Source organism: Arabidopsis thaliana, chromosome 3 (assembly GCF_000001735.4).
Source record: "Arabidopsis thaliana chromosome 3, partial sequence".
Lineage (NCBI taxonomy): Eukaryota > Viridiplantae > Streptophyta > Magnoliopsida > Brassicales > Brassicaceae > Arabidopsis > Arabidopsis thaliana.
Genome location: NC_003074.8, coordinates 21163425 through 21190973, shown reverse-complemented (window position 1 = coordinate 21190973; position 27549 = coordinate 21163425). Strand labels below are relative to the sequence as shown.

The window sequence follows — 27549 nt, the reverse complement described above, 5'->3', positions numbered from 1 at the left end:
AGGGTTAAATTATGAAGGGCCGTGTTTTGCGTAGTTGTGTAGTGATATATATTCAAAACCGAGGAATTTTCTTATAAACGTCTATTTCGGTTTTTGCCCAAACAAGAAGGTATAATTCGGTTGGACGACAAAAATAGACGCTGTATTGTTGATGGAGTAGATATTTATTATTTTCGATAAATAGTATCTCTTTTTAACGTTACAACAATTTCTTTCACATCCTAATATTTGTATTTTGATATTTTCTTCTCTATAAGAAAATAAACAAGAGAAATTTCACATTCATCGTGGATTTTCTATGCACCTTGTGTTTTACTGAACCAAATTAATTAATTGAAAGAAAAATTTTCACAATTCTTTTCTTTTTGGTTTAATGGTTGATACAGAAATCCAAAAAGGTCAAATGGTTCATCATGAAGGGGGAAAACGACAATATAAAATCACAAGCTTAGGGTAGAAATTAAATAAATTAATACGAACGTGTTTTACAAGGTTGAGACCATGAAAAACAAGATCGTCAACTGTAACCATTAAATACGTCCTTAGACCCACAAGCCAATTTCAATTCTGGTTAGATGCATGATTTGTGTTCACAGTGGTTCTTGGAACCATCCATGGCACCTTAAACATTTTAGTCACTAAAGTCGTTTCAATCTTGAAATTTACTGTGAACAAAAGTCATCTAACCATAATTGAACTTGGCTTGTGGGTCTAACGACGTATTAATTGGTTCACGCTAGCTTGACGTACGATTAACGGCCAATATTACCATGATCCAACCTATTACCAAAAGAAAATTATAATTAACAATCAAACAACCATTTCGATTTAAATATTTTAAAACCAAATTGGTTTGGGCGATTCATCATATTAAACACGTGTGTCTTGAGCTAGTTAAACCCTATTGATAGCTACTTGTGTAGAAAACTCATATTGTTAGACTTTTCAAAGCGTATATTTAGAGAGTTATTTGTGAATTATAATGGTGATTAAGGTGAAACATAACAAAACAGATGATATTGATAGATCATTTGATTTCATTCATTGACTGACTTGCACAGTTGCACCCCAGGCTTGGCTCTATAAATTAGGCGGTAAATGGAATGATTAAAACATATCATTTTTCACAGAATCATAGAAAAATCAAGAAAATGTCTGAATCAAGGAGCTTAGCCTCACCACCAATGTTGATGATTCTTCTCAGCCTTGTAATAGCTTCCTTCTTCAACCACACAGGTTCAGTCATCTTTTAAGCTATTGTAACATCTATTAATCATCTCCATCTTCACAAATTTATTCAATTTAATGATTCTTATTTTGGAAAATGAAGCTGGACAAATCGGAGTATGCTACGGGATGCTAGGCGATACCTTGCCAAGTCCATCGGACGTTGTGGCTCTTTACAAACAACAAAACATCCAGCGAATGCGGCTCTACGGCCCTGACCCAGGCGCTCTTGCCGCTCTCCGTGGCTCTGACATCGAGCTCATCCTCGACGTTCCCAGTTCAGATCTTGAACGTCTCGCCTCCAGTCAAACGGAGGCCGACAAGTGGGTTCAAGAAAACGTTCAGAGCTACAGAGATGGTGTCAGATTCCGGTACATCAACGTTGGAAATGAGGTGAAACCCTCAGTTGGGGGGTTTCTCTTACAAGCAATGCAGAACATCGAGAACGCGGTTTCTGGAGCAGGGCTTGAAGTCAAGGTCTCAACAGCTATAGCCACTGACACCACCACTGATACGTCTCCTCCGTCTCAAGGAAGGTTCAGGGATGAGTATAAGAGCTTTCTCGAACCAGTGATAGGTTTCTTGGCAAGCAAGCAATCTCCCTTGCTCGTGAATCTCTACCCTTACTTCAGCTACATGGGAGACACGGCCAACATCCATCTAGACTACGCTCTGTTCACCGCCCAGTCCACTGTTGATAACGATCCAGGGTACTCATACCAAAACCTATTCGACGCAAATCTCGACTCGGTTTATGCAGCATTGGAGAAATCAGGGGGCGGATCGTTGGAAATCGTGGTGTCGGAGACCGGTTGGCCCACAGAGGGAGCAGTCGGGACGAGTGTGGAAAACGCAAAGACTTATGTTAACAATTTGATACAACATGTGAAGAATGGATCACCGAGAAGGCCAGGGAAAGCTATAGAGACTTATATATTCGCTATGTTCGATGAGAATAAGAAGGAACCAACGTATGAGAAGTTTTGGGGACTGTTTCATCCAGATCGACAGTCTAAGTATGAAGTTAATTTCAACTAATCCTTAGAGACTTGTGGGCTTTTTATGTAAGCGTATTTAAAAATTGGGAACTTGTTGTAGTAATAAGGAATAATTAATGCGCTTTCAGCGTGTAGTATGTTGTTATTTTTAAGGTTATAAATGAGCTGCAAGCATAAATAAGGAAAAAAAATAGCATGGGCCTATAGGCCCAATAATAAAACAAGCTTGCTTAGGGAATGTGAGACCCAAAATTTTGTGGAATTCTTGTTAGCAAAATGTTTTTGAGTATGCATGATGCGATGAGTCATCTTGGCGAACTTCTTCTCACCTCTTTTTTTTGTTACTATCAACATACATTTTACATACAAGGAGAGAACGATTGATTAAAGTGCATGTTTTACCACTGTCGTACGCGAACTGATAACGACCGTGCTTTTTGTCTTATAACTATTTTGTTGTGTTTACAATTTTATTCTGGATTCTAGTTTATTCTAATTTTGAGAAAGTGGGGAACGTTGTAAACAGCGAGAAGTAAAGACAGAGAAATAGTCAACTAGTATAACACTATACCCAAAAAAAAGGAATGTATAAATGGTATATTTTCTTATATAACAGAATAAAAGTTTTTTTTGACAATGTGCTGGTCATTTCTCTGTTAAGAAAGACGTGTTAAATTATCTTCTACGCACATTTAATAATTTTTGACTTGTAAAAGATGTGTTAAAGTTTTCTACATTTTAATTGCTTTTCTCGTATTTAGAAGAAAACAAAATCAGTTTGAGAATTAGGTAAACGAACTGTTAAAGTAAAGGTGGATCAAGAATTCGAAAGCTACTATATATCCATCTGGAACGAATTTCATATAGCAAAGGAAGGAAGCTTAGAGGAAATCACACATTCTTCTCTATTAGTTATTGCCGAATGTTGTTGTTTTGTATGAATTACATATGTAGATACGACTTGTGATATTATAGTTTAGACAAAAGTTTGCTTCTTCCTCAAACTATGATAGACGCTAGACGAAGCTCATCTTTTTTTTTTTTTTTACACTTGTTTCCTTCGATCATTTTAAGATATAGAAGAAATATCGGATTAACACATTGAGCTTACGAAAGAGGCAGAGATACTTCCTATTTGTCCTTTAACAAGTTTTATTTAACACAATTGTTCATTTCTTTTTTTTTTTTGTTCTCAAGTATCTTTCATTCGCAAAATTTAGATATTTTTTCAGGGTAAAAAATGGATCATATATAATAGAAATTAGAAAGTAACAAACACTGCGAAGTGAAACAATGTTAAATTATAAGAAATAATATAAAATGAAAATAATATTTTTGGACATAGGATCTCATCTTTTATTTATGTAGAAAAAATAGGATCTCATAATTTATTTATCAACGGCGACGATGATGTATGTTCGGTCGCAGAGATCAGAGACAATGAAATACGGTATTTAATTACTACTTAGATGAAATTAAAATTACTTCTATGTCTTCTTAAAAGCGGAAGATGGTGTTGCTGATACGCCTGAGAGTCGTCCACCCTGTTTCGCCTACATAATTCGAGCCGGATGCTTCTCCAGTCAATTGGACGACTAAAATGTTGTTCCTGACACGATTCTGGCATTCCCTGTGAAAGTCATCAGTTATATGGAGTTGATTCTTCAACGTAGCTAACACACCATCGCGGTCTTTTGCCAAGGAATGACTGAATGTGGCGGCAAGCAGAGTTGCTTCGTACGCCATCTTCCTCTTTTCCTCTGCAGACTCCTGTTCGATGTTCAATAGGTTCTTCACATCATCACTGATCATCTATAAGCATTTTAAGAAAACAAATTTTCAGAGAAAGAACAATTAATTAGCTACGAATCGAATGTAAAATTTTAAATTCTCAATACCATAATTTCGAAATGTACCTTCTTTTCCACGCCAAATGCGTATAGCAACGCCTCATAGGCCTGCTCCTGGATCTCTTTAATCATCTGCTTCTTCTCCTGTTCGCTCAATTTTTCATATGGTGAGGTCGACATTTTAGAGAATTATAAGAAAGACTTATTAGATCAAAGACTTATTAGAGAGACAACAAAACTAAGCTTCTTTGATGTTGTTATTGTATTGTATGTGGTGAATTCCTACGGTATATATAGCAAATATAATCAGCATGTCGGGCGACAAACTTTCTATTTTAAAAAAAGTTCTTCAAACTAAAGTTGTTTTGATTTACATTAGTGGTATGATGTAAAATGTTACAAGTTATACCGTGTGCTATGTGCTTTTGTAAACTCATAATACTAATCTAGGTAAATTACAGCTATTGGAACAAACCTAAGCGCGCAAGCAACTTGGTAATCAATTTTTCCAATGTAAACCTTCCCTTGCTTTTAACTCAGCTTTGCTTAGCTCGAATTACTTTCTTGTTTTTTGCTCTAAATTCAACTTTTACTTTTTTTTTTATTCACAAGCTGGAAAATTCACCAACCAGATTAGCCCTTTGTTTTAACCTCCTGAATAATGAACAGTGCTTAAGAGTAAAGACAACAATACCATGTCACAACTCAAGTAACCAAATTTTAGACTGGAGGTCACAAAGAAGAGTAGTTAGCAACTCTTAAAAGTAAAACATTACACAATGGACTTTCTTTTCTTTTCTCTACACTTGGATAAAAGAATGATGATCTATGCATATAAGTTGATGGACATTCTCATGTGCACATAATAATCAGTGTTGACCACTTGTTAGTATCACACAGTATACTTATATGGCTTTCCATAGATCTGCTGTAATTTCTTGAATTACTGATTGAAAGTAGCGATTACCTGCTTATTGTTCCTGTAGACAGTAAATGAAGCTTACCTGCTTATCCTAATATACAAGATGGTAAACTAGACCTTTCCCTGTCACCAAATCTTTTAGCTCAATGTACTAAGGGATAGTAGGCCACGACACCAGTTGTTAAACTTGTAAACACACCAACCACACAAGGCCTCCACTCCTAACGAGACCACCTGAGAACGTGTCATTTATGAAGCAGAATCAAGACCCAAACAATAAATACATGAAAATGGAGGAAAAAGAAGTTGAAAGTTCAAAATATATAAAAAGACTTTAGCAGGCAACTCCTGAACTTAACTTTGAGCGTCACAGAGTACCATAAACACAAGTGGTGGATCTTTTGCTGCTCTTATTGATTGTGTGGCAACATGTTCCTCTACTGGCTCTCTGTGATAATCTCTTTATTCGAGAGCAGTGGAATACGGATGTTTTCTCAGCTGTATAGCTTAGAGAAGCCGGTATTTCAGCTATTCCTATCAACGCTTCTAACTACAAAAGACTGCACAATCTTTAAGAGAATTTAGCTTGTGGCGAACTAGAAGAGAGCCAAGAAGAAGCATTTCTAACAAACAAAAGCTAATGTCGAGTACGACGACTAAAAGCGATCAAGCTCATAACTTTTTAATAGCAATCATCGTAGCCAAATCGAGAAGAAGAAATCTATGTCTCTGATTGAGGTTATACTCGAGCAGTTTACCTGCGGACCAAACTTAAACGATCGGGTCTCGTAGTGAAATTGGCGGTATGTGAAGGAGAAAACAAGCAAGCTTTGAGCAGCCATCGGTAAAATTTCGGTTTAGTTGGTTTAGGCTCCGATTGCCGTTTAGGTTTCAAATGGGCTCACATTAAGTCTCAAATTCTTTGTTGGGCTCATTCATTTTAGGCCCAGTGGTATTAGTTTGTTGTATCTAGGCTTCTAGCACCTAGGGTCGTATATGTATATGTTGATTTCTTTTATCCCAAATTTTCGATTGTCCATTTTCATATGATATACTTCTGATTCCATTTCACTACAAGTACTGTACATTGAATAATCCAAAATGTAATATAGTATTTTTTAGCTAAGCTTCCGTATTTGTTTTAAACTATTTTTAGATGTTATATGTTTGACACGTCAAACCACTGATTATGCTTATTATTATTTTGTTAGGTTAAATCACTGATTATTTCCGTATAATAAATTTGTTAGAATTTATGAAGCATGATTTTAGTTGTAATGATATTGATTACAAGTAAGAAATATGTCACTTTTAATGTAACTAGGTACCAGTTTTGACGTAGCAATATTTAAATTAGGTTTATAGTTGTTTTTTTTCTACTTTCACTTTATGCTTATGGTTCGTTAATATAGGCATAAAATGAACCCTCCATAACTATGCAAATTAAAAGAATGAACCAAAAATTATTATAAAGATAACAGTATGTAACATCTCCGACTGGTTTTTGAAATGGTTGACAAATACATGTGCCTAAGAAATTCCACGTTAAAACCATGCATGACAAATTGCTCATGGATTGTTTGTTTTCTGCCAATTATTGCCTTGATATGTTAAAAAAGCGAATTAGCAGAAGAACAAAATGCCATGTAGGTTCTCTTTATCTTCTTACTGTGTTTTTAATCCTAAAATGTATTTGTGTTCGTTTACTTGTTAAACTGTGACTTAAAAGAACAAGTTGGGCTGATTATTTCTTCTGGCTGCATGGACTCACAGTGGAACTTCGGTTTGCCATTCGAGAGATGAAAGAGAAAAACTACCGTGTGGTGGTAGCACACAACCAAACACTACATGGATTCGAGTATTGTTAATTACTAGGAGAAAATGCAAATCAGGTTATCGTTTGGAATAACCTTGTTCAAGGAGGAGTTATATAAACCAAGAAAAGATTCAACAACAGTTGGTTATCTTCAAATGGGCAAACTTTGAAAAAACAATTATTGAGTAAATGTAACTAGTTGTTTTGATCAATACAAAAACATTAATTTCTAGAATATTTTTGTCAATAAAGTACCATAAATGTAAACCAAGCTAAATGGGTTGGTCCACTTGCAGTTAGATGATTCTTGCTTATTTACATAAATATCGTCAAAAAATTTAGTTGTACGCTTATTGTTTGATTATTTAGATATTTTGAGATAATGTAATAAGGGACGTATCTACTATCTACGCAGAAAAAAACAGCATTGCAGCTGCCCATATGCGTGAAATGAGGCTGGCCATTGCAATGCATTACTTAGGTTGATAGTAAATTTAGAATGAGTGATGAAACATTTCAACTTATTACACTAAAAACTGGAAAAATGCCAAAAGCTCCATATGCGGGAAATGAGGCCATCATCACCATTGGCTTGTACCATGACTCCAAAACGCGAGGACTTAAAGCTTCGATATCTATCTAAACTATTTATGAATGGTTCACAGAATTCATAACCCGCATTTGGTCTGGAAGATTAGTGATTCATAATCCTGATTATTATAAAAGAAATTTCAATTAATATCTTAAGATAGTTTGATATCCGGCCTATATATTTTTCAAAAATGTTATATTATTCATTGAATATTTAAGAGTGGATATTTTATTTTGGGGCTCTGGAGGATTCGTTCCAATTAACTCGAAGATTTTAGTGTCTAGCTAGCTAGTTAGGCCTATTGAAAGCTACGTGTATAGAAAACTCACATTCTTAGACTTTTCAAAGCATAGGTTTAGAGAGATATTCATGAACGGTGATTTAATGTATAACATTCCAAAACTATGATGATATGACGCGATGACTTTGTTTCATTCATTGACTTGAATCCCTCCATTCCTTCTATAAATTAGTGCAAAATGCTACGATTTTAGTATATAAAGTTGCAAGCTTAACATTAATCATGAAGATGTGTAATGGATCCAGTTTCTTAGCCTCATTACCACTGTTATTGCTTCTTCTCAGCTTCATATTGGCTTCCTTCTTCGACACGGCAGGTTCAATCTTCTTTTAACCTATTGATTATACCACATTGGTCTCTTTCTGATTCGTTTTCAGAATTTTATTCTTTTCACTAATGATTCTTCTTTTGAATTTTAAGTTGGACAAATCGGAGTGTGCTACGGGAGAAATGGAAACAACCTGCGACCCGCGTCCGAAGTCGTGGCGCTTTACCAACAACGGAACATCCGGCGGATGCGGCTGTACGATCCCAACCAGGAGACTCTCAACGCTCTCCGCGGCTCCAATATCGAGCTCGTGCTCGATGTTCCAAACCCTGATCTCCAGCGTCTCGCCTCCAGCCAAGCGGAAGCCGACACATGGGTCCGCAACAACGTCCGCAACTATGCAAACGTCACATTTCGCTACATCTCTGTCGGGAACGAGGTACAGCCCTCAGACCAAGCTGCGAGCTTTGTCCTCCCCGCGATGCAGAACATAGAGAGAGCAGTTTCAAGCCTCGGGATCAAGGTCTCGACGGCTATAGACACCAGAGGCATTTCCGGGTTTCCGCCGTCAAGTGGGACGTTCACACCGGAGTTTAGGAGCTTTATCGCACCGGTGATAAGTTTCTTGTCAAGCAAGCAATCTCCTCTGCTCGTGAATAATTACCCTTACTTCAGCTACACGGGAAACATGCGAGACATCCGGTTAGACTACACTCTGTTCACCGCACCGTCAACTGTAGTCAATGACGGACAAAACCAATATCGAAACCTATTCCACGCAATCTTAGACACTGTTTACGCATCATTAGAGAAAGCTGGAGGTGGTTCGTTGGAGATCGTGGTGTCCGAGAGTGGTTGGCCGACAGCGGGAGGAGCAGCGACGGGTGTGGATAATGCGAGAACTTATGTGAACAATTTGATACAAACTGTGAAAAATGGATCTCCGAGGAGACCAGGGAGAGCTACAGAGACTTATATATTTGCTATGTTCGATGAGAATTCGAAGCAGGGTCCCGAGACTGAGAAGTTTTGGGGACTGTTTCTTCCAAATCTACAGCCTAAGTATGTTGTCAATTTCAACTAATATCCTTGAAGACACTTCACGATAAAGCGATATGAGATAAATGACTTGTATCGTAAAGGTTTCCTAAGAGTATGGGAGCTTATTGTAATAGTAAGGAATAGACTAATGAGACCAGAAAAATAAGAAAAGTCAAGTACGTTTTTACTTCATCAGTTCAATATAGGGCTCTTCAATATTATAACTAGCAATCAACTTGTTTAGAAAACGCACATTCTTAAACTTTTCAAAGCATATGATATGATGAAATTAATCAATTTCTTGACTTAAATCTTCGTCTCGTTTTATAGACGAGCCGAAAATGGTACTATTTAGCCTTACCGCTTCTTTGACACCATAAGTTCAATCATCTTTAAGTTTCAGGCACATTGCATATAATAACGTGTAAGGTATGGAGTTTTACTTTATTAGAGAAAAAAATATAATAAATTTTGAGATGTTATTTAAGACACAATTTAGTTTAGTGATATAAATTTAAGTTCAAAAACATATGGTCTTTTGTATTTTTAGACGAAAAGAAAGAAATCTGTCAAAATAGTCCACAAAGTAGAGATAATTGAAAGAATGGACTTTTGAAAATTGTCCACTTTCATATTCTAGAGAATTTGTAGAATATATGGATCTAAAACTAGCCTTAAAATATTCATAGCTCTTAAAATATTCGAATATCTCAGAGAAAGAACAATTACCTACGAATAAAAAAGGAAGAAGTTAAAACTCTCCATGCATTTTCGGTTTTATGTTTTCAATAATTTTAAGACGACTTCGGTTTTAAGTTTTCTTTGGTAAACATTTTCGTCTCGTCATTATTCCTCATGAACCATGATAATCTACCAGAAGTATACTAAGGTCTTTTTAGTTATTTAAGCGTCTTACAATGTTGTGGCTCTTCATTGTTTACCTCTTGTGATAACGGGACTGATATTTAATCAGCTTTCATGCTGCAAACTAACTCACATTTTACAAATTGATTTGGATGGGAAGCTAAAATGCAACGGAAGGGTGACAACTTTATGCTAAAACACCCATTTCCTTTGATCATCAAACTACATGCTTAAGCGCCAAACCAAAGGTCTTTGCACGGAGAAAAAGTTTTAAAAGTTACAAAGCTGGTGTTTGATAGATATGGAATGCAAACTGATCATGTTTATGTTTTTATTTTCGCTTATGCAGAGGCAAGCTGACACAGTGAATTGTGATATGATTCCGACGAGGTCAACATAAGTGTGTTGGCACACCGAATTATATTATGCAATGAAGGAAAAATAGTTGAGTTGGATAGCTTTTGAATGCGTCTCATGATCATGCTGCGGTTGGCTGAGCTGAAGATGGACATGTTCGTTCGAGGTATCTCTCATGTCTAGACCATTTGTGAGAAGAGAATTCTTGTTTGCGATTTTCACACCCTCGACCTCTGAAACCTGGAATAAGCACATATTATCATCAGATAAGAAAGAAAAAAATGTTCTAGCAATTTTAAAGAGTATCTTGGCTCCCAGATACTTCCCAAAACCCAAAGGTACCTTTTCATGTAGTTCCATGTTCTGTTGGTGCATTAGGTTTACTTTCTTGTGGAGGTCTAAATTCTCTTGGTGAACGAGATTCCCCTGCAACCGAATAAAAAAAGAATTAGCAATGTGCTTACCAACACTATGGAAAACGTCTAAAACCTATATCACAGTAACCATAGTCCCACCTCTCGGTTAAGTACTTGTATTTCTTCGATTAACATTTGATCCTGCAAAAGGCAAAAGAAGAGCGTAGATAGAGTACATCCATTACTTCTTCTAAATGGTTCCAAAATTTGACTTATTTGTCACAGCATCAAAACCTTTTTCATTCGAACGCCACGAAGGCTCAATTCAAGCTGATTTTCCAAATTCTGTAAAGCTTCTACACTTAGTCCAGAGAGCTCCTCCCCCATCATTTGCCTGTCAAGTACAAGCTCTTCTGAATATGCATACTTTTCCAGAGTTACTATATACATTTCCTAATTCACCAAAGCAAAACAAGAAAACGATGGGGAGTGTGAAAGTGTTTGGTTATTTCCTTCTTATGGATGGTTTAGATGTGTTTATGTATACAACTCTTAATCCATTTGGCTTACTATTCTTTATATCGACTATCCTTACTAAGCAAATGCAAATGGTAGGATAGTTTTGGGTTCTGCAAAATCTTCTAACCTTGGACTACACGTATGTTATCATTTTGCATTTTAGTACATATTTCCCTGCTCTAGTTGTTACTACTATCGAGAGTGTTTGACAAACTCAGAGGATGCAAAACATACCGGTGGTTTTCTTGCAAGTTATGTAGCTGACGCTTTAGAATCGCAGCCTCCTTTTGCCAGAACTAGAATATAGTAGAAATGATTTTCAGGTGTTTGAAACTGTAAACAAGTATTTTGTTTTCGGATAAATATGTTATCTAGTCTACAACGGATTCTTGACAAAATAAAATGCAACACTATGTATGCAATCTGATGTTCAGGTGGCATGACTTGTGTTTTATAGCAAACTGCAAACCCTACTTCAACATATGATGTGTGGTGGTATTTATGGTCTGCAACTCTGATTAGATATCAGGATCAGCTTGAGAGGAATTAAAAGTTGAGAAATGCTAATGAGTTGTAATAGGCTAACATATTAGTACAAGAATCGAGTAACAGTCTCTCTGTTGTAGTATGTTACTTGTTTTGTCTACTCGTTGAAATCCATAGGGAGGAGTAACAAAAAAAAGGAGTACCTGAATTTCTGAAGCGGGATCATTTTCTGAACTGGTTTCTCCTTTGGCATCGCTGTATCTCTCTATGACCGATTTCATGCTGCCAAAAAAGAGAGTAGTTTCATAGTTGTAGAGTGTGGTTGATAGGTAATGTAACCCAAGCAACATCCACTGCAACATTTATCCTTACATCTTTCAGTGTCAAATTTTCTTACTTAAATAGATTTAGTTAACCCTAAGCCATCTCTGTCTACATGGAACAGGATTCTCAGCACCCCAACTACAGATTCGCAATAAATCTAACATAATGTATGAAGTTTAAGCAGAGAATGAGAGAAGCCAGACAAAATTGATGTAAATAGAGCCAACTCTAATCAGTAAACAGTATAGATATCTTGCTGTCTTTATTGAAGAGAAAAAAAGAAAAAAACAGAGTCTCAGTTCAAAAAACAGAGAAACAACAAAAGCTCTGCAGAACAATGGAAGCTTTCTCCCTCTGAAACAGATCTAAGAGCCAGATTTTATTCAACCTTTTTTAATAAACAATTATGTAAACACGAAAGATACAATCAAATAAAGAAATGAATGAACTCCTAAAGTAGAAATTCAGAAAGGATTGAAGATATAATATTTTTCTAACAAATCGCAAAATGTTCCCAAAAAGAAAGACTATACTCCTACATATCATTAACAAATGACCAAGTTGAAGAATTAAAAAAACAAAAACTTGATTATGGATGACAACGAAATCAGAAATGATTCCCCCACTTGTGTACTAACAATATATATTAAGAGAAGATAATGCAGCTCATTTTAGGTACATCAAACCCACCAACTAGTTGCCAATAAAGTAAATGAACAGTGAAAAGGAGACGATTCTTTCTAAATCCTCTCTAGAGTTTAGAGTTTTCTTCAACCACTAACCACTTTCTCCCCTCCTTTCCTCTTCTGATAAAGTTTCTACCAAATTTAGTATGTTTCAATAAACACCACAAGTCCCTCACAATCTATGTTCCACACAAATATCGTAATCATCTCCAACAACACAGAGAACACACTCTCATATTCCCCTTACAAAACATATTATCATTCAAACCAAGTGATTTCTTCTGCAAATTATCAGACTAAGTTGATCTACGATTCCTTCTCTAAAGCAATTGAATTTGCAAACAATTAACAAGAAATCGACTTAAGAAAGAAAAAAAAAAATCGAGATTTAGAATTTGCTACATCAATCAATCAACCAATTAGATGGACCAAGACCCAAAAAAAAAGTCAACCAAAGAGAAAAGAAAAAAGGTACCTGGAGCTGGAGAAATCGTAGAGCCTACCGGTGCTGGAGAAGATGATGACACCAACCTCAGCATCGCAGAGAATCGCAAGCTCCTTAGCTTTCTTCAACAATCCATTCCTTCGCTTCGAGAACGTAACCTGACGGCTCGTAGAGTTATTGATCCTCTTAATCGCGATCTTGCCCCTTCCCATTTCTGCTTCTATCACTTTTACACACAAACATCATCGTCAATTTCAAATCATCATCTCCTGAATCCAGGGGAGATTTTGAATAAAATAAAAAAATTGAACATTTACCTTTTTCAAAGAATAAACTAGATCGCGGGAAACGAGATCTGGTAATCCGATAACCGGAAGGGGGAGAAGAGAAATTGGTTCAGTTCAGAGATGTGGTTTTGTTGATCGAAAGAGAAAAAGGAAAGAGAAAGAGAAAGAGAAGAGAGAGCCACATAAGGAAAGAACATATGACAATTTGGGATATTTAGGGCAAAAGAGTTTTCTTACTATATAAACATACTTCGCTTGTTATGTTTTGACACATGGCATTCTATAAGTGGGTTTCTTTTCCGATTCTCCTTCTATTTTTTTATTACATTCTTTATTATTCTAGTACGACAGTAGTCTGTCTAATATTAAAAGCGCATTTTTAAAATTCAAAAATATATGTAAATGGACACTTCATTTAATGCATGCTATATTAGCAAAACTTTAATCTAAAAATTATTTAGTTTATTAATCAAAGTTATCAAAATAAGATCAGCATTTGTAGTTAAATTTAAATTCCAAGACAAATTTGTTCTGATTCATTTCATTGGCTTTATATTGTTGAGATACACTCGCCTTTAGATGAAAACTCTCTATATAAGTGAACTAAAACGATGATTCTAGTAGATTGTTGGACATGAAGCAAAACAAGTTCTGTGTTTGTATGATTTGTGAAGGCAGAGAGAGAGATGAAAAGAGGAACAGGTTTAGAGTTTCTTCATGTTGCAGAGATTTATTTGTACCAACCAGCTAGAAAATGCCTAAGCATGAAACAAAATGCGCAAGCAAGAGCCTGCAATAGAACACACAAAACACCAATCTTGTGATTTCTCTCTCTCAGAATAAACCAACTTGTATTTAGAGATGATAATATGGGCATTAACAAGTTTACCTGGAAAACAAGAAGATGAATACATAGAGACTTTTCTGTTTTCCTACCAAAAATCCTCAAGTAGACGTTCACGAGTGTCCCATCTTTTGTTCCTGTTAACAGTCCCGTAGCAGGATCATACCTGGTTTAAAAAAGAGAGAGGAAGAGTCATGTGTTGTTTACTTGTTGGCTTTGCCTCTTATGAAAAATGGACAAAAAATAGCTTACTTGGGGAGACGATGTCGTGGACATTTGACAATGCCAGCAAGCTGAAGAGTTATACAATAGCAAGTTAGATGCTTTCAAATGTATTGAAAAGTAACAGAAAGTGTGAGATGGAGAAAGGTATCAAACCTGCGGAAGTGACAGTAAAAAGTTCAACACTTGAGGAAGAAAAAAGATTAACAGGGTTTCACTGCAAAAAGCAAAGTTTCATAAGTAGTTAGTTAATTGAAGGCTCACACATAAGTTAAATGTAAATGATGAATCTAAGTACATTGCAATAAGGACGGTATGGTTAGAAGTATACCTGAAGTGACCGAGAATGCCAACAACTGCCATAGTCATTCCAGCAAAGACTGTGTAAGTGTCTCCAACAAAAACTGCAGAAGGGTACCTAACATCACCAAAGAGGGGACATGAACGTGGTTAGAGAAAGCATTCTGCTTTGCTAGTTTACCTGATTGATTTAAGAGAAAATGACTTGAAAGATCCAAAGATTACCAATTGTAGGCAAGCATTGCCAAGGATGTTGCCATCAATGGCTGAGTAAGATAGATTGAGAAGGCATGAGCTTGATGATACTCAGTATCAACAGATGCTCCGATTTGCATAACGTTGTGTATCAGAATCTACAAGTTACTGAGATTTATCATAACTTTACTTACGAGAAACCAACAGAAGGAAAAATGGGACCAAAAAAATGAAGCATTGCGACGCATTTTGACAGCAGAACTTACAGCAGCTGCAATAACTACGGTTTGACCGATTTCAAGGCCATTCAAACCAGCGTGAATGTTAATAGAATTTGTGCAAAAGACAGCCAGTAGCGCCATATATAACTTATATATACGTCCTGCCACGATAAATATACAACTAAGGAAATGAATTTCAAAATAGCTATTGATGGTTTAACACTATATACAAGATGAATTGTACCTAGATCAAACACTTCCAAGCCAATATAAGAAACTAAAGGTTTCGGTATGACGATAGTTGTATGTCCAGCATAAGCCATCAACAGTGGAAGGGTTGCAAAAGATGGCAAGAGAAGTTTCCTGCAAATTGACAAGAGTTAATAAGAAAACAAAACTAAATCATGAATTTTTAATCCAACAAAATGAGAACTGCACCTACACTCTCCAAGGCACATCAAGGACGTCATCTACAAATCCAAGCAATATCATGAAGCAAATAGACGCCAGTGCTGCATTATACTCCACAAGCCACTGCACCGAGTCATTTAGCCAGATTGATAAATTGCATTCAAAGTAAATGAGCCAAGAGCTACCAAGTTCATAGTTCACAATAAATAAATGATCAAGCTTGAGCTTTTGAGACCAGGACACTTACCACCGAATCTTCAGTGAAATTAAAGAACTGAAATACAATCGCCACTATCAAGAAGACAATACCGACAACAATTCCCAATGACTCAGGCCTACAAAGAAATAAGATTGCTGAAAATAAGCACATCAAAAGACTTTAAGTCCCCTGAGATCAAATCAAGCGTAAACATCCATAGAACATCAATCAGAAAATGAGACATCTCATAGTTTTCCTCCTATACAAAAAATCAAATCTAAGAGACATCCATTTCTAGAAAAACGCTGAACACTAATCTGAGAACTAAACAAAGACAAATCTAAGAAGGAAAAACATACACTCTAACTTCTCCTTGAGGAGTGCCTCTTTTGTTGATATCAAAACCAAACATATTACGCCTCAGAACGTATCTAGCAGCTACAGGAATCAACTTGAGTGTGACAAAGAATCCAACCAAGCTAAGCCCAGCGTTAATGAGGATCGGACGCTTGAGCTCATTGTCAACATTGTAGTGGAAACAGAGAAGGTAAAGATAAAGCGAACACAGAAGCGAAGAGATCACGAAAATCACGCCCAATTTCGGCGGCGCGAGCTGGAAATCCTCTCCGGAAACAGAGGTCTTCTGAACCGTCGGGGAAGATGCAGGTTCAGGTAGAGCTAGTTTCTCCGAATTGGACACTGAAGGAGTTCTCTTACGAGCAGTCATGGCGGATCCGTTGGCTATTTCTGGTTCCCCGCCTCTGGATTTGCTTCTTCCACTTTTCGCTGAAGCTTCAAAGCCTGTAGCATTTAATTACAACTTGCCCACGCACAACAATACGACATCGTATCAACACCACTTATTTATGAATTATCAAAAAGGCCCAAAAAAGCAAAGTATAAAGAAATAAATAAGTCTATGGGATTCATGTGAAATTAGGCAAATTACTAATATCTTTTTTTTTTATATAATCAAAGACTCATAATGTAAGAAAGAAGTTAACAAGATTACTATTAAGAATGCATCCCATAGACTTATTTAACTTCTTTGATTATCATCTCTCTTTGTGAAATTAATTAGGCAATTACTAACTATACTATCTTTTTTTTAATCAAAGTGTAAGACTCTTGTCTTCCTTTCTTCTCTTTCTTTATCCACTCTTGCTCTTCTTTTTATTCAAATTTCGTTTTTGATTTATCAGGGGACAAACTTAAAGCTCTCTCACGTTAAGAGATACAACAGGACTCTGGCTGCTGGTGCTTGCTGTTTCTACATTACTTTGGTTGCAATGCAGCCATCTAGTGGAAGGCGTTTTACTTTTCAGACTTCCGTTTATGAAGAAGCTTGTGGCCGGCTTGTTTTGACCTCCTTTATTGCTGAAAGACGTCGTCCAGGTAATTAAATTATTATTATACTACATGTGACTCCTTACTTGGGTAGGCGTGTTCATTAACACATCATTATTATTATTACAACAACTAGTATTTCATTCATCATTGTATATTTTAGGGACAATCATTAAAACGTCGTTGGAAAGAGAATTCTACCGCATGGGTAGCTTGCCTGAGTTCCCGCTGGAGAACCCTTTCGAAAACAGAAACCGATTTTACGTGGTGGATGATGAATCAGAGCTGCGAGCCAATGACTGGATTCGTCTGTATCTGGAACTTTCTGTTGCCATATCTGATAGGACCACCACGGATCATGATCTTTCCGGCTTGAGGATTGTGTCAGTAGCCATTCAAACTATGGAGCCACCCAGTGAGTCCTCTCTCACTGCTAAGAATGCAACTGTCTACATAAGGTACATTGACTTTTGTAAGGCTCGCTGTGGTCAGAACCTTGATCGCATAGCTGTAGTTAGAAGAAACCTTCAATGAGACTACGGGATGCTTTAGTCTCGACGGTTGGAATCAAAGCTCAGATATCATACCCAAAAAGAAGGCTACGAGTAGCAAACTTCTGTCCCAGCGTTTAATTCACAAATCACGGCAGATATGGCGGCGGCGGCGCACAAACCATGGCGTTGGCTTGGCTCATCGTCTTCGCAAAACAAGATCCATAGAATCAGCCATCCGAAAGTATACCCAAAAAGGGTACGAGTCTGAGCGTGAAACTTCTCTTACGGCGTTTCAGCATTCCCAAACCATGGCGGATATCTAAACTTTGACGGCGCAAGGCTTACAAAAACCATGGCGGTTCAAAATTTGGATTAGAGATGATATTATTAAACTTATTAATTTGGTAAAATGTTAAGTGGACTGGTTTCTGTGTGTTGTACGGTTTCCTAAATGTCTCCACCTTGAATAGTTTCTGTATGTAATAAGAATTTATTTTAGATTTCAGAGTTATGTATCACATGAAAAAGGCACAAACTATAAAGTATTTAAGAATATGACCATCTTTTTCTTTTGTATCAAAGTGTAAGAAAGATTTTAACAAGAAAAGTTTAAACAATGCAGTAACTACTAAATCATACGTCCAACATGTATAAGTTCTTTTAAGTTGTTCTTATTGGTTGTTATGGTCCACAACCTTATCAGTACTTGTCAATGCCTGGTTGCTACTAATTTGACTTAAGTACTCTCTTCTAAATTATTGCTCATGTTCTCAGTCTGAAACATTAAGTTTCTGTAAGGTTTAAGTCAACATGAAGCTGTTTGTGACATCAGCTGAGTGACTCATAAGAAGCTAAAGATGTTGAGAAACCAAACTTCACATTTCAGGAAAACCATAAATCTGAAGAATGGAAGGTAGAGAGATAATTTGATACTTGATGACAGGAGTTCTGGAAACGTAATTGCAGAACCTTCCTAATTGATAAGGACCTAGCAAAACAGAGCGAGAGGAAAGAAAAACCACAAGTGTGTAATGCTGAGGATCAATCATGTACATATGAAGATAAAGGAGCACAAAAGAAGACTAGTAGTCCGATCTGGAAGACAATGATTTTGTATTCCAAGTTATAGAATCATCAAGTATGATACAACCCCTGCTATATGACATTCCTCTTCACCTGTAGAATCATCTGTGTGTATAACCTAAACGAAAACTTTCCTAAATGTACACCAGAGCTCAGGTTCAAAACTGTTCATAAATCATTCTAAAAAATCCCACCCTTTGTAAACACGTTTCATATTATAGTTCCATCTGGGTTGCTTCCAAGCCTGGAGGCGATTGTGGTGGTACCGCTGATGCTTGGGATTCACCGTCAACATCAAGATGGAATTCCAACACCCTCCTCTTACCAGTTTCCTGAGATGATTCTCGGGTAATGCCTGATGTCGAATCAGCAGTTGAAGAGTTCTTCGAAGGAGACTTGTGAGCTGCGATTACCACAGAGCTAAAAACACCCGCTTCTCTTAGCTCTTGGATTATAACCTGTAAGAGATGATAGCTTGTGGAAAACCAAACACTGATCGTTCATGTCAAATAAAGAGCGTGGTTTGAGTTTGTGGAACTAACCATGGGAGCATAAATGCGGGTTAGAATTCCCTTCCTAAGGAGTTTCAACTTCAATTTTTCATCAGTCCACACAACATGCTCTCTGTACCTGTATTAGTGAAGCTGGTTAGATTGCAGCAGTTGAAAATGGGATGAAGAGCAGTGATTATATTTAAATCTATATTAATACCATTGCAGCATTTCCTCTGAACTCGCTGTTGAAGCAATAATAAATGCCTACATGTGATAGCCAAGAGCTGTGACTATATATTTCGGAAAACGATGCAGGAAATATAAAGCAAAAAACTATAAATCTCCACTCACAGCTCTGTCAAACTCTAGCATGAAACATCTCTTGACATCCACTTTAGTGGGCTTACAGCCACAACGATCACGTCTTGAAGTAAGATCTGAAAATCTGGGATAAGTATAGTGCAGCACGGCAGCTTCTTCAAGTTTGACCTCACTGTAGAAAAGATGCCATGAATCAGCCACAAAATAGTTAGCACCTTAAAACAATTGTAAGTGACAGCCTTAGGCTCGTCCATGTCCCACTATAAGCTTCTATTGAATAAACCGCAGTAGAATCTAACATATTATATACAGAGGGAAGCAATGCCAGATACAAAGAGTCAAATGATAGACAATTTAACGAGAAAAGAGCATACTTTGGACTCTTTCTGTAGTTGTGCCATCGATGAGCACCATTGGGACGAAGATGGTCCTGAACACGGGCAGCAGCTTTCCCATTTCCATAGGTTAAGAAATAGTTTGGATTTCCACGAGTGGCATCTTTATAGTTTCCAAAGTAGACATCTCTCAGAAGATGGTCAAAATTCTTCTTGAACATTGATACCTACAATAAAATGAATGTGCAACAAATAGAGTAGTTTTTAGATCTATAAAGATAGCAATGTACCTATGGTGGGTAAACAAACAATCATGTGAACAATTTCTCATGTTGGCAAAATAGCTTCAGATGATAAATTTTATACCTCACTGAAAGGTTCCCTGATATCATCTCTCTCAACGCTGCTCTCCTGAAAAACAGACAATGCTGATGAAGCCAGAAGAAGTTTTTTCGCAAGATAAAAAATGAAATCCAAACAACTGTAAGACTCACATAATTTGGAAAGATAACTACATCCACGTCTGCAGAAATATTTCCCAGCAACTTGCGTAAAGAATATTCATGGGTTCCAGAAGGATGTATAAGCTCATCAGTGTCAAGATGAATGATCCATTCCATACCAGCGTCCTAAATACACCGCATAAAATGGCGTGAGAGTCTGAGAGACCGTTGGCTTTTTTACATTATCTAGTGCTATTACCACAAACCATATTCAACAAATATGGTAAAAAGTAAGAGATACCTGAGCCATGGTGATTGCCATTTCCATGTTCAAGGACTGTTTCACGAATAATTCATAGTTACACGGTTTGTAGAAGAAGCTCGACAGCCAAGTCTCATTCCATATCCGGCTGTTGAAAAAATCACGTTAGTGGATTTATAGATCTAAAAGTAAAGGAACAAAATCCCAAGTTTCATAAGTGACACAATGAAATCACAGCAGATCCATTACCAATATCCACAAAGATGCAGACCAGAGAAATACCTTTTAGCCTGTTTTTCTTCTAATTCCTTTGTCCTGTAAATAACTTTTACACCCTGCAAAACAGAACGTATTAGCAGTAAGAAAATACTAAGTCAGAAAAACAAATAAAGGGATCATTCATAAGCTCCAGAGCTTACAGGGATGGTCTCCAAAACTCGAGACACATTTGGAGATGCAGCCTTCCCCTCAACAAATAGATAAAATGTTGAAACTCCAATAACTTTGTGAAAGTAAATCCATGGCAATGTTTGCTCTAAGCCAGCAGAAGTGCTTGTTGTAATGCATATCTACCATTTTTGCACAAAGTCACAATCTTTTCATAATCAAAGTACCAAGGATCAACGATATATGGAAATCAGAAGATATGAACACGCTTAGATCAAATTAAATCAGGAAAACCCAAAATTGAATCACAAGGGCTTACCCTGGGTTTCAGATCCGAGTGGTAATCAAATTTCCAATTCCGGAAATAAGGAAACGAAGGGGAACGACTCTGACCTAGAAGATCAACGCAACCCGAATCAGAAACTGAACGACGCAGAGACCGTTTCTCTTGGGTTGTAACCATTCCGGGAAACTCGTGATGATCTATTGACCAATGCGTAACGGGGTCGTCGAGACCGCCACGCCATTGGAGAACGAAGGCGAAACAGGCGAGAGAGAGAGGAAGAAGGGTCACGAGCAGGAAAAGACGCGAGGAAGATGATGAAGAAGGAGAAGAAGACAGAGTGGGTTTCGAGGAGGAGGAGGAAGAGTATAGACCCGCCATGCGAGAGAAACGCCAGAGGCATAGAAGAAGAAGATATATAGACTGTGAATCGAATGTATATATGTAGAGGTGGTGTGGGAGGGAGACGAAGAAGTTGAAACTGAAAAAGAGTTTGAAAGGAGAGAGTCTCTCTCGTCAATTTGGTGACGGAGCCGTTTGTCTGTTGTTGTCACTTTCTTCTTATTTTCTTCCTATTTCAATTTTAATCAAAATATGATTTTCCTTTTTTTCGTTGTTGAATGAAATACACATATACTACCTCCAATAAAATTAAAATGATAAAACGAAATAATACATCATTAATTTGGTATAAAATATTTCAAGCCCATATGAGTTTTTTTTTTTTTTCTATATTGAATTAATTTATTAACTAAAAATTATGTCAAATGTTGATATAATTAGAAAAATAATCACGTTAAATTAATGAATTATTATGAGTTCACATATTCTTGGATTGATATGTATCATATATAGTTTTTAGTATTTTAATTTTATGTTTCTAAACACACAACTGGTCTAGTGAATTTTGTTATATTATATACTAAGAGATGTAGTTTTGAATATTTCCAAGAGTATTACAATGTAGTCAAAAGTCGATAACTTTAAATTCAAATACTTAAATGCCCATAGAAAACTTTGGTAAACAATAAATTAGATTTTTTTTTAATACGAATCCAACGAGCTTTTAATTTATTAAAGTAATTAGCTGAGGAAATGCATTTAAGTCTAAGCCAAACTGATAAAAATAATTAGTCTTCGGATAACGTAAAGTAATTAGATTTACTAGATATTTGATAGTAATGAAAGTTTCTGCCCAACTCTACAACATATTATAGAGTTTTCTGCCAAACCTTTTACTTTTTCATAACAAAAGGCTAATCAAAATACCTCCATAATGTAATCAACGTGACACGATGACATCCCTTCTCAGCTATGTTTGTACACAACTTTCTCGAATCTGATAATTAAAACAAGAGTTTCATGGTTTTCGTTTTATTGGTAATAACCGTTTCAAAATTTATCAAAAGTCTAGTTTGAAGTATTCATGGTGATATTGTAGAGTATAGCACATAGTCACCAATTCTTATCTTTGTTTGATGGTTAGAATCATATATGGTTCTGGACAAGAAGGTTATATATATACACACACAAGCAACCATTTGTTGCTTTTTGGATACAAAACAAAAAGCAATTAAAGTACCAATTGATTAAGCCTAAATCGCATCAATTGATCTTCTCATGCTAATATGAGCTCCAAGGAGTGGTCCAATGTTTCCATCCAAGACCGATTTCAGGTCCAGAATCTCTAAACCGGTTTTTCTATCAACCACCATCTTGTGACCCTTAGAGACATAACTCCTGGTTTCTTCCCGCGGTTCCAAAATGTTCTTGCTGTCGATTTTATTTACATCCGAAACCTTTTGCTCTTTTGCTATCACAAGTAGCTTCGCCTTCAACCGGTTTAGAGCTTTGATCCTGTTTGCAAACCGGTTTCTTTCTCCTGCATCAAAAACCTCATGTTATATAATCTGCATAAAATGCAGTAAACCAAAGTGTAACAACTAACAACACACTCAAGAATACCTGAAGATTGTAGTGTTACTCCACTCGGAATATGGTGGATACAAACCATATTCTCAGCTATTTTGTGATCCTCTTTTGCAGGATACGATACAATCAAATCACCTTCCTTTACTTCAAAATCAGGAGATGCTCTCAAGAATAGTGGTATGATATCAACAGTCGCTGAACATTCCTGGCGCAAAGAAAACCTCTTTTAATTCTTTCCCGGGCCATGATAATGGACACGAAAGTGATTAGTTACGAGAAAGAGAGTTATAACTTATAATGTATACCTCATTAGAAGTGGAACTTATGATAAGGCGGTGCACACCTCGCTCACCTAAGAGATAACCATAAGCAAACTCGAATTCAAACTCTATCGTGGCTGAACTTACGCCACTTTTATTACTCAATAAACTACATTTCTCAGCCACCCGCGCGTTTTGGCCTAGCCTTTCTGCCCATTTGATATACATACTTACAACTTGCTCTGTCCATATCTGCAAATCCTCAAAATATGTTTAAGAACAAACAGAAACTAAGTTACAAGCAAAGAGTTGGAAACTGTAAGTGCCTTGAGAATGATGAAACTGACCTGAGATTTTGCGCCTGGAGATCCAGATTTGATAATCATACAAGCGCCTTCAGCGTCATATTGATCCCTAAGAAGCTTAGACATCTCATAGTGATGCAACGATCTACTTACATCGAGTGATGAATCATAGGCTTGCTCAAAGAGACTGTAATCTATAGCATCCATCTCACCCAATTGTATGATCAGCTTAGCTTCTTCAGCCTAAATAACAAAACACAATTAAAAACTAAATCTCTTTCATACAAAAAAAAAACAAGAAGATTTGTTAGAGTAAACAAAAAGAACCTTGTATTTGAGGTCTTTGAGGGAATCGACTGCTTTAGCTCGATCAGCTAATTTGAGAAGAATCTCATCAGATTTAGCGGGATCATCCCATAAATCAAAGTAACGCATTGTTTCTTCTTGCTTTATCCACTGCTCTTCTTCAAGCTCAAGAGCATCCGGTGCAAACATCTCAGCCTTAAGAACAACATCTTTAATCTTCTTCTTTAGTGAAAACAATCCTGAGACAAAATTTTCAAAATCTCAACAAATATATACCAACTTTCCAAAATCATAAAGCTCTCAACTTTAATCTGTATAGAACAAATTTCCTAAAACCAGTTCCAAATTTACTATTTTGCTTCTCCTAAAAACTCAACAGAGACATACCCAATTGCTTGTAGACGGTGTCCATGTCATCCATGGAACTAGAGGCTCGAACAGAGAAAATCAGAAATCGAGATGATGTTCTCTTCCTGTAAAAGCGTCGCCATGAGCAGCATCCACCAATAATCTTTGCCGCCATTTTATTTCACCGGAGCTCCGACTAAAATATAAAATGGGGTTTAAGCTTCGTTTCTTGTCCGCGTAATGGGTCACCACAACCTTATCCTTTAAGACTCTGTTTTAAAATTTGAGTCTCGAATGTCTTCCACGTAATTCTCCTTCATTCTCATAAAGTTTAGTCACATAGACACAAAGCGAATCAACAAAACCGAATTTGCAAAACTTATACGAATCATTAGATAAATTATTTGCTGGGGTAATCAGTGTTTTACGCTATGTCTCGTTGTCGACGTTTCATCTGAGTTTGGAGGGTATTTACGTAATTATATGTAGGGTTTAAGGTGAAAAATTGAAGTCAGGCTCGAGCCAATACGCTGCGTTTTGATTCTCTCTGACTAATCCTGTCGACGGAGTTGCTTATCCCGGCAAATTTTCGGCGCGATATCATCCCAATTCAGAAGTGACACGCTCTCAAACGAAATGGTGGTTTTGATTTCAAGTACAGTGACGATTTGCAATGTTAAACCAAAGCTTGAAGACGGAAACTTTCGCGTTAGCCGGTTGATACACAGACCCGAGGTTCCATTTTTCTCAGGTAAATTTCATCTTCCTGAAATTCGGTTTAAGTTTCTGGTTTTCGTGATGGATATCTGAGAAAGTACTCAACTTTTGACTAGGATTGAGTAATGAGAAGAAGAAGAAATGTGCAGTTTCGGTTATGTGTTTAGCTGTGAAGAAAGAACAAGTTGTTCAAAGCGTGGAGAGTGTTAACGGGACGATTTTTCCGAAGAAATCAAAAAATCTTATCATGAGCGAAGGAAGAGATGAAGATGAGGACTATGGGAAGATTATTTGTCCAGGTTGTGGGATTTTTATGCAGGACAATGATCCAGATTTACCCGGATATTATCAGAAGAGAAAGGTCATTGCGAATAACTTGGAAGGTGATGAACATGTGGAAAATGATGAGCTTGCTGGGTTTGAAATGGTTGATGATGATGCTGATGAGGAGGAGGAAGGGGAAGATGATGAAATGGATGATGAGATCAAGAATGCAATAGAAGGTAGCAACTCTGAAAGTGAGAGTGGGTTTGAATGGGAATCAGATGAGTGGGAAGAAAAGAAGGAAGTGAATGATGTTGAATTGGATGTTTTGCTCCGGCTGGTGTTGGATATGGTAATGTCACTGAGGAGAAGGAGAAGAAGAAACGGGTTTCCAAAACAGAGAGGAAGAAGATAGCTAGAGAGGAGGCAAAGAAAGACAATTATGATGATGTGACTGTGTGTGCTCGTTGCCATTCTCTGAGGAATTATGGCCAGGTGAAGAATCAGGCTGCAGAGAATCTCTTACCCGATTTTGATTTCGATAGGTTGATCTCAACTAGACTGATCAAACCGATGAGTAACTCCAGCACTACAGTTGTAGTCATGGTTGTTGATTGTGTAGACTTTGATGGTTCGTTTCCCAAACGAGCTGCCAAGTCTCTGTTTCAAGTGCTTCAAAAAGCTGAAAATGATCCTAAGGGTAGCAAAAACCTCCCAAAACTTGTACTTGTTGCAACAAAAGTAGACTTACTTCCTACACAGATTTCACCAGCTCGGTTAGACCGATGGGTGCGCCACCGTGCCAAGGCTGGAGGAGCACCTAAGCTAAGTGGGGTTTATATGGTTAGTGCTCGCAAAGATATTGGTGTTAAGAATCTGTTAGCTTACATTAAAGAGTTGGCTGGTCCAAGAGGAAATGTGTGGGTTATTGGAGCTCAGAACGCGGGGAAATCTACTTTGATTAATGCCTTATCCAAGAAAGATGGTGCAAAGGTCACGAGGCTCACGGAAGCTCCAGTTCCTGGAACAACTCTTGGAATATTGAAAATTGGCGGAATATTGTCTGCAAAGGCTAAGATGTATGACACTCCCGGCCTTTTGCATCCCTACCTTATGTCCCTGAGATTGAATTCAGAGGAGCGGAAAATGGTAGAGATAAGGAAGGAAGTTCAACCTCGGAGTTACAGAGTCAAGGCAAGCTATGTCTTACTTATTTTTAAGCCTTTGGTTTTGGAATTGATGACTTAATCTCTAATGTTCTAAACCCTGGAGCTTCTTTTTACCAGTACACTGTTCCAAGAAGAATTTACTTGAACTGTTATACAGCTTCAAGTAGAAGAATTTCTTATTGCAAGAAGTAAGCTGATTTTGTTGAATCTTTCATTTGCAGGCAGGACAGTCTGTTCACATTGGTGGCCTGGTCAGGCTAGACCTCGTTTCTGCTTCAGTTGAAACAATATACATTACAATATGGGCATCACATAGTGTTTCATTGCATCTAGGAAAAACAGAGAATGCCGAAGAAATATTCAAGGGCCATTCCGGTTTACGCCTTCAGGTAAGTAAAGCTTGTTTCTTGCGCATCTCCTCTTTTCCGCAACATCAGAATGTAACGGAGAACCCATTTTACTTTTATGTATAGCCACCAATTGGAGAGAACAGAGCGTCTGAATTGGGAACATGGGAAGAGAAGGAGATTCAGGTGTCGGGAAATAGCTGGGACGTGAAAAGCATAGACATTTCAGTGGCTGGTCTTGGCTGGTTATCCCTGGGCCTCAAAGGTGCAGCAACACTAGCATTGTGGACTTATCAGGGGATTGATGTAACCTTGAGAGAACCATTGGTTATTGACCGCGCACCATATCTTGAGCGGCCTGGCTTCTGGTTGCCAAAAGCCATCACCGAAGTGCTTGGAACACATTCTAGTAAGCTTGTTGATGCTCGTAGGAGGAAGAAGCAACAAGACAGCACAGATTTTCTCTCTGATAGTGTTGCTTAGTATAACCTGTATCGACTTATTATTAGCTTTCATCAGTGTAGTCATTTTGGAAAGTTTATATTGGTTTATGTATTTTAAAACAATTTTAAATCCACATCGACTATTTATTTATTTCAATTCATTTTAAAAAATTCATATGATTTTAGTGGATTATCAAATAAGCAAAGTACTTTTAAGATTTTGTGTGTTTGTATGTTTTAACTAAGAAATCTTCAAGCATTTAATAACATCCTCAGCT

At 37.1% G+C, this 27549-nt stretch overlaps 9 protein-coding genes and 1 long non-coding RNA gene across 16 annotated transcripts; 5 read left to right on the top strand and 5 right to left on the bottom strand.

Moving 5' to 3' along the window:
- The first annotated feature begins 1006 nt into the window (after nt 1-1006).
- BGL2 (beta-1,3-glucanase 2) lies at nt 1007-2577 on the top strand. Of its 2 annotated transcripts, none has more exons than NM_001339849.1 (2): nt 1007-1236; nt 1331-2577. In NM_001339849.1, exons 1-2 carry the CDS (start codon nt 1104-1106, stop codon nt 2263-2265), a joined length of 1068 nt encoding a protein of 355 aa, NP_001325845.1. In that variant the 5' UTR covers nt 1007-1103; the 3' UTR covers nt 2266-2577. The 2 variants fall into 2 exon arrangements, with proteins under 2 accessions (NP_001325845.1, NP_191285.1); NM_115586.2 differs by having other exon boundaries at nt 1115-1236; nt 1331-2457.
- Nucleotides 2578-3558: 981 nt separating this feature from the next.
- AT3G57250 (Emsy N Terminus (ENT) domain-containing protein) lies at nt 3559-4323 on the bottom strand. Its single transcript, NM_115585.2, has 2 exons — nt 4142-4323; nt 3559-4037 (listed from the first exon to the last, which is right to left on the bottom strand). Exons 1-2 carry the CDS (start codon nt 4253-4255, stop codon nt 3723-3725), a joined length of 429 nt encoding a protein of 142 aa, NP_191284.1. The 5' UTR covers nt 4256-4323; the 3' UTR covers nt 3559-3722.
- Nucleotides 4324-5205: 882 nt separating this feature from the next.
- AT3G08875 lies at nt 5206-5455 on the top strand. The gene has a single exon (NR_141491.1). It is a non-coding gene; the product is annotated as an other RNA (long non-coding RNA).
- Nucleotides 5456-7829: 2374 nt separating this feature from the next.
- On the top strand, nt 7830-9332 carry BG3 (beta-1,3-glucanase 3). The gene is made up of 2 exons (NM_115584.5): nt 7830-8022; nt 8127-9332. The coding sequence occupies exons 1-2, from the start codon at nt 7929-7931 to the stop codon at nt 9056-9058; spliced, it is 1026 nt and encodes a 341-aa protein (NP_191283.2). The 5' UTR covers nt 7830-7928; the 3' UTR covers nt 9059-9332.
- Nucleotides 9333-9947: 615 nt separating this feature from the next.
- AGL16 (AGAMOUS-like 16) lies at nt 9948-13692 on the bottom strand. Of its 5 annotated transcripts, NM_115583.6 has the most exons (8): nt 13370-13692; nt 13083-13278; nt 11801-11879; nt 11346-11407; nt 10887-10986; nt 10752-10793; nt 10579-10662; nt 9948-10476 (listed from the first exon to the last, which is right to left on the bottom strand). In NM_115583.6, exons 2-8 carry the CDS (start codon nt 13262-13264, stop codon nt 10303-10305), a joined length of 723 nt encoding a protein of 240 aa, NP_191282.2. In that variant the 5' UTR covers nt 13265-13278; nt 13370-13692; the 3' UTR covers nt 9948-10302. The 5 variants fall into 5 exon arrangements, with proteins under 5 accessions (NP_191282.2, NP_001319775.1, NP_001326286.1 ...); NM_001339845.1 differs by having other exon boundaries at nt 10752-10986; NM_001339846.1 differs by having other exon boundaries at nt 9959-10476; nt 11801-13278; nt 13370-13609.
- Nucleotides 13693-13779: 87 nt separating this feature from the next.
- AT3G57220 (Glycosyl transferase family 4 protein) lies at nt 13780-16579 on the bottom strand. Its single transcript, NM_115582.3, has 11 exons — nt 16091-16579; nt 15780-15867; nt 15564-15655; nt 15366-15484; nt 15167-15282; nt 14931-15058; nt 14737-14823; nt 14562-14622; nt 14436-14476; nt 14229-14349; nt 13780-14129 (listed from the first exon to the last, which is right to left on the bottom strand). The coding sequence occupies exons 1-11, from the start codon at nt 16456-16458 to the stop codon at nt 14070-14072; spliced, it is 1281 nt and encodes a 426-aa protein (NP_191281.1). The 5' UTR covers nt 16459-16579; the 3' UTR covers nt 13780-14069.
- A 222-nt stretch (nt 16580-16801) lies between these two features.
- Nucleotides 16802-18147, top strand: AT3G57210 (uncharacterized protein). Its single transcript, NM_115581.4, has 2 exons — nt 16802-17126; nt 17242-18147. The coding sequence occupies exons 1-2, from the start codon at nt 17021-17023 to the stop codon at nt 17610-17612; spliced, it is 477 nt and encodes a 158-aa protein (NP_191280.4). The 5' UTR covers nt 16802-17020; the 3' UTR covers nt 17613-18147.
- A 286-nt stretch (nt 18148-18433) lies between these two features.
- AT3G57200 (glycosyltransferase-like protein) lies at nt 18434-21709 on the bottom strand. 2 transcript variants are annotated; one of them, NM_115580.5, is made up of 11 exons: nt 21217-21709; nt 20930-21079; nt 20793-20845; nt 20550-20658; nt 20300-20434; nt 20172-20216; nt 19845-20032; nt 19501-19642; nt 19367-19413; nt 19198-19285; nt 18434-19113 (listed from the first exon to the last, which is right to left on the bottom strand). In NM_115580.5, the coding sequence occupies exons 1-11, from the start codon at nt 21559-21561 to the stop codon at nt 18871-18873; spliced, it is 1545 nt and encodes a 514-aa protein (NP_191279.3). In that variant the 5' UTR covers nt 21562-21709; the 3' UTR covers nt 18434-18870. The 2 variants fall into 2 exon arrangements, with proteins under 2 accessions (NP_191279.3, NP_001327108.1); NM_001339844.1 differs by having other exon boundaries at nt 18434-19285.
- An 888-nt stretch (nt 21710-22597) lies between these two features.
- Nucleotides 22598-24867, bottom strand: PrfB3 (peptide chain release factor). The gene is made up of 6 exons (NM_115579.3): nt 24371-24867; nt 24005-24222; nt 23720-23920; nt 23418-23624; nt 23146-23317; nt 22598-23062 (listed from the first exon to the last, which is right to left on the bottom strand). Exons 1-6 carry the CDS (start codon nt 24504-24506, stop codon nt 22776-22778), a joined length of 1221 nt encoding a protein of 406 aa, NP_191278.2. The 5' UTR covers nt 24507-24867; the 3' UTR covers nt 22598-22775.
- On the top strand, nt 24836-27429 carry BPG2 (P-loop containing nucleoside triphosphate hydrolases superfamily protein). The gene is given in 4 exon segments (NM_115578.5): nt 24836-25082; nt 25165-26506; nt 26703-26870; nt 26955-27429. Coding segments are annotated over 4 exon segments (1982 nt in total). The 5' UTR covers nt 24836-24967; the 3' UTR covers nt 27312-27429.
- Nucleotides 27430-27549: the final 120 nt, after the last annotated feature.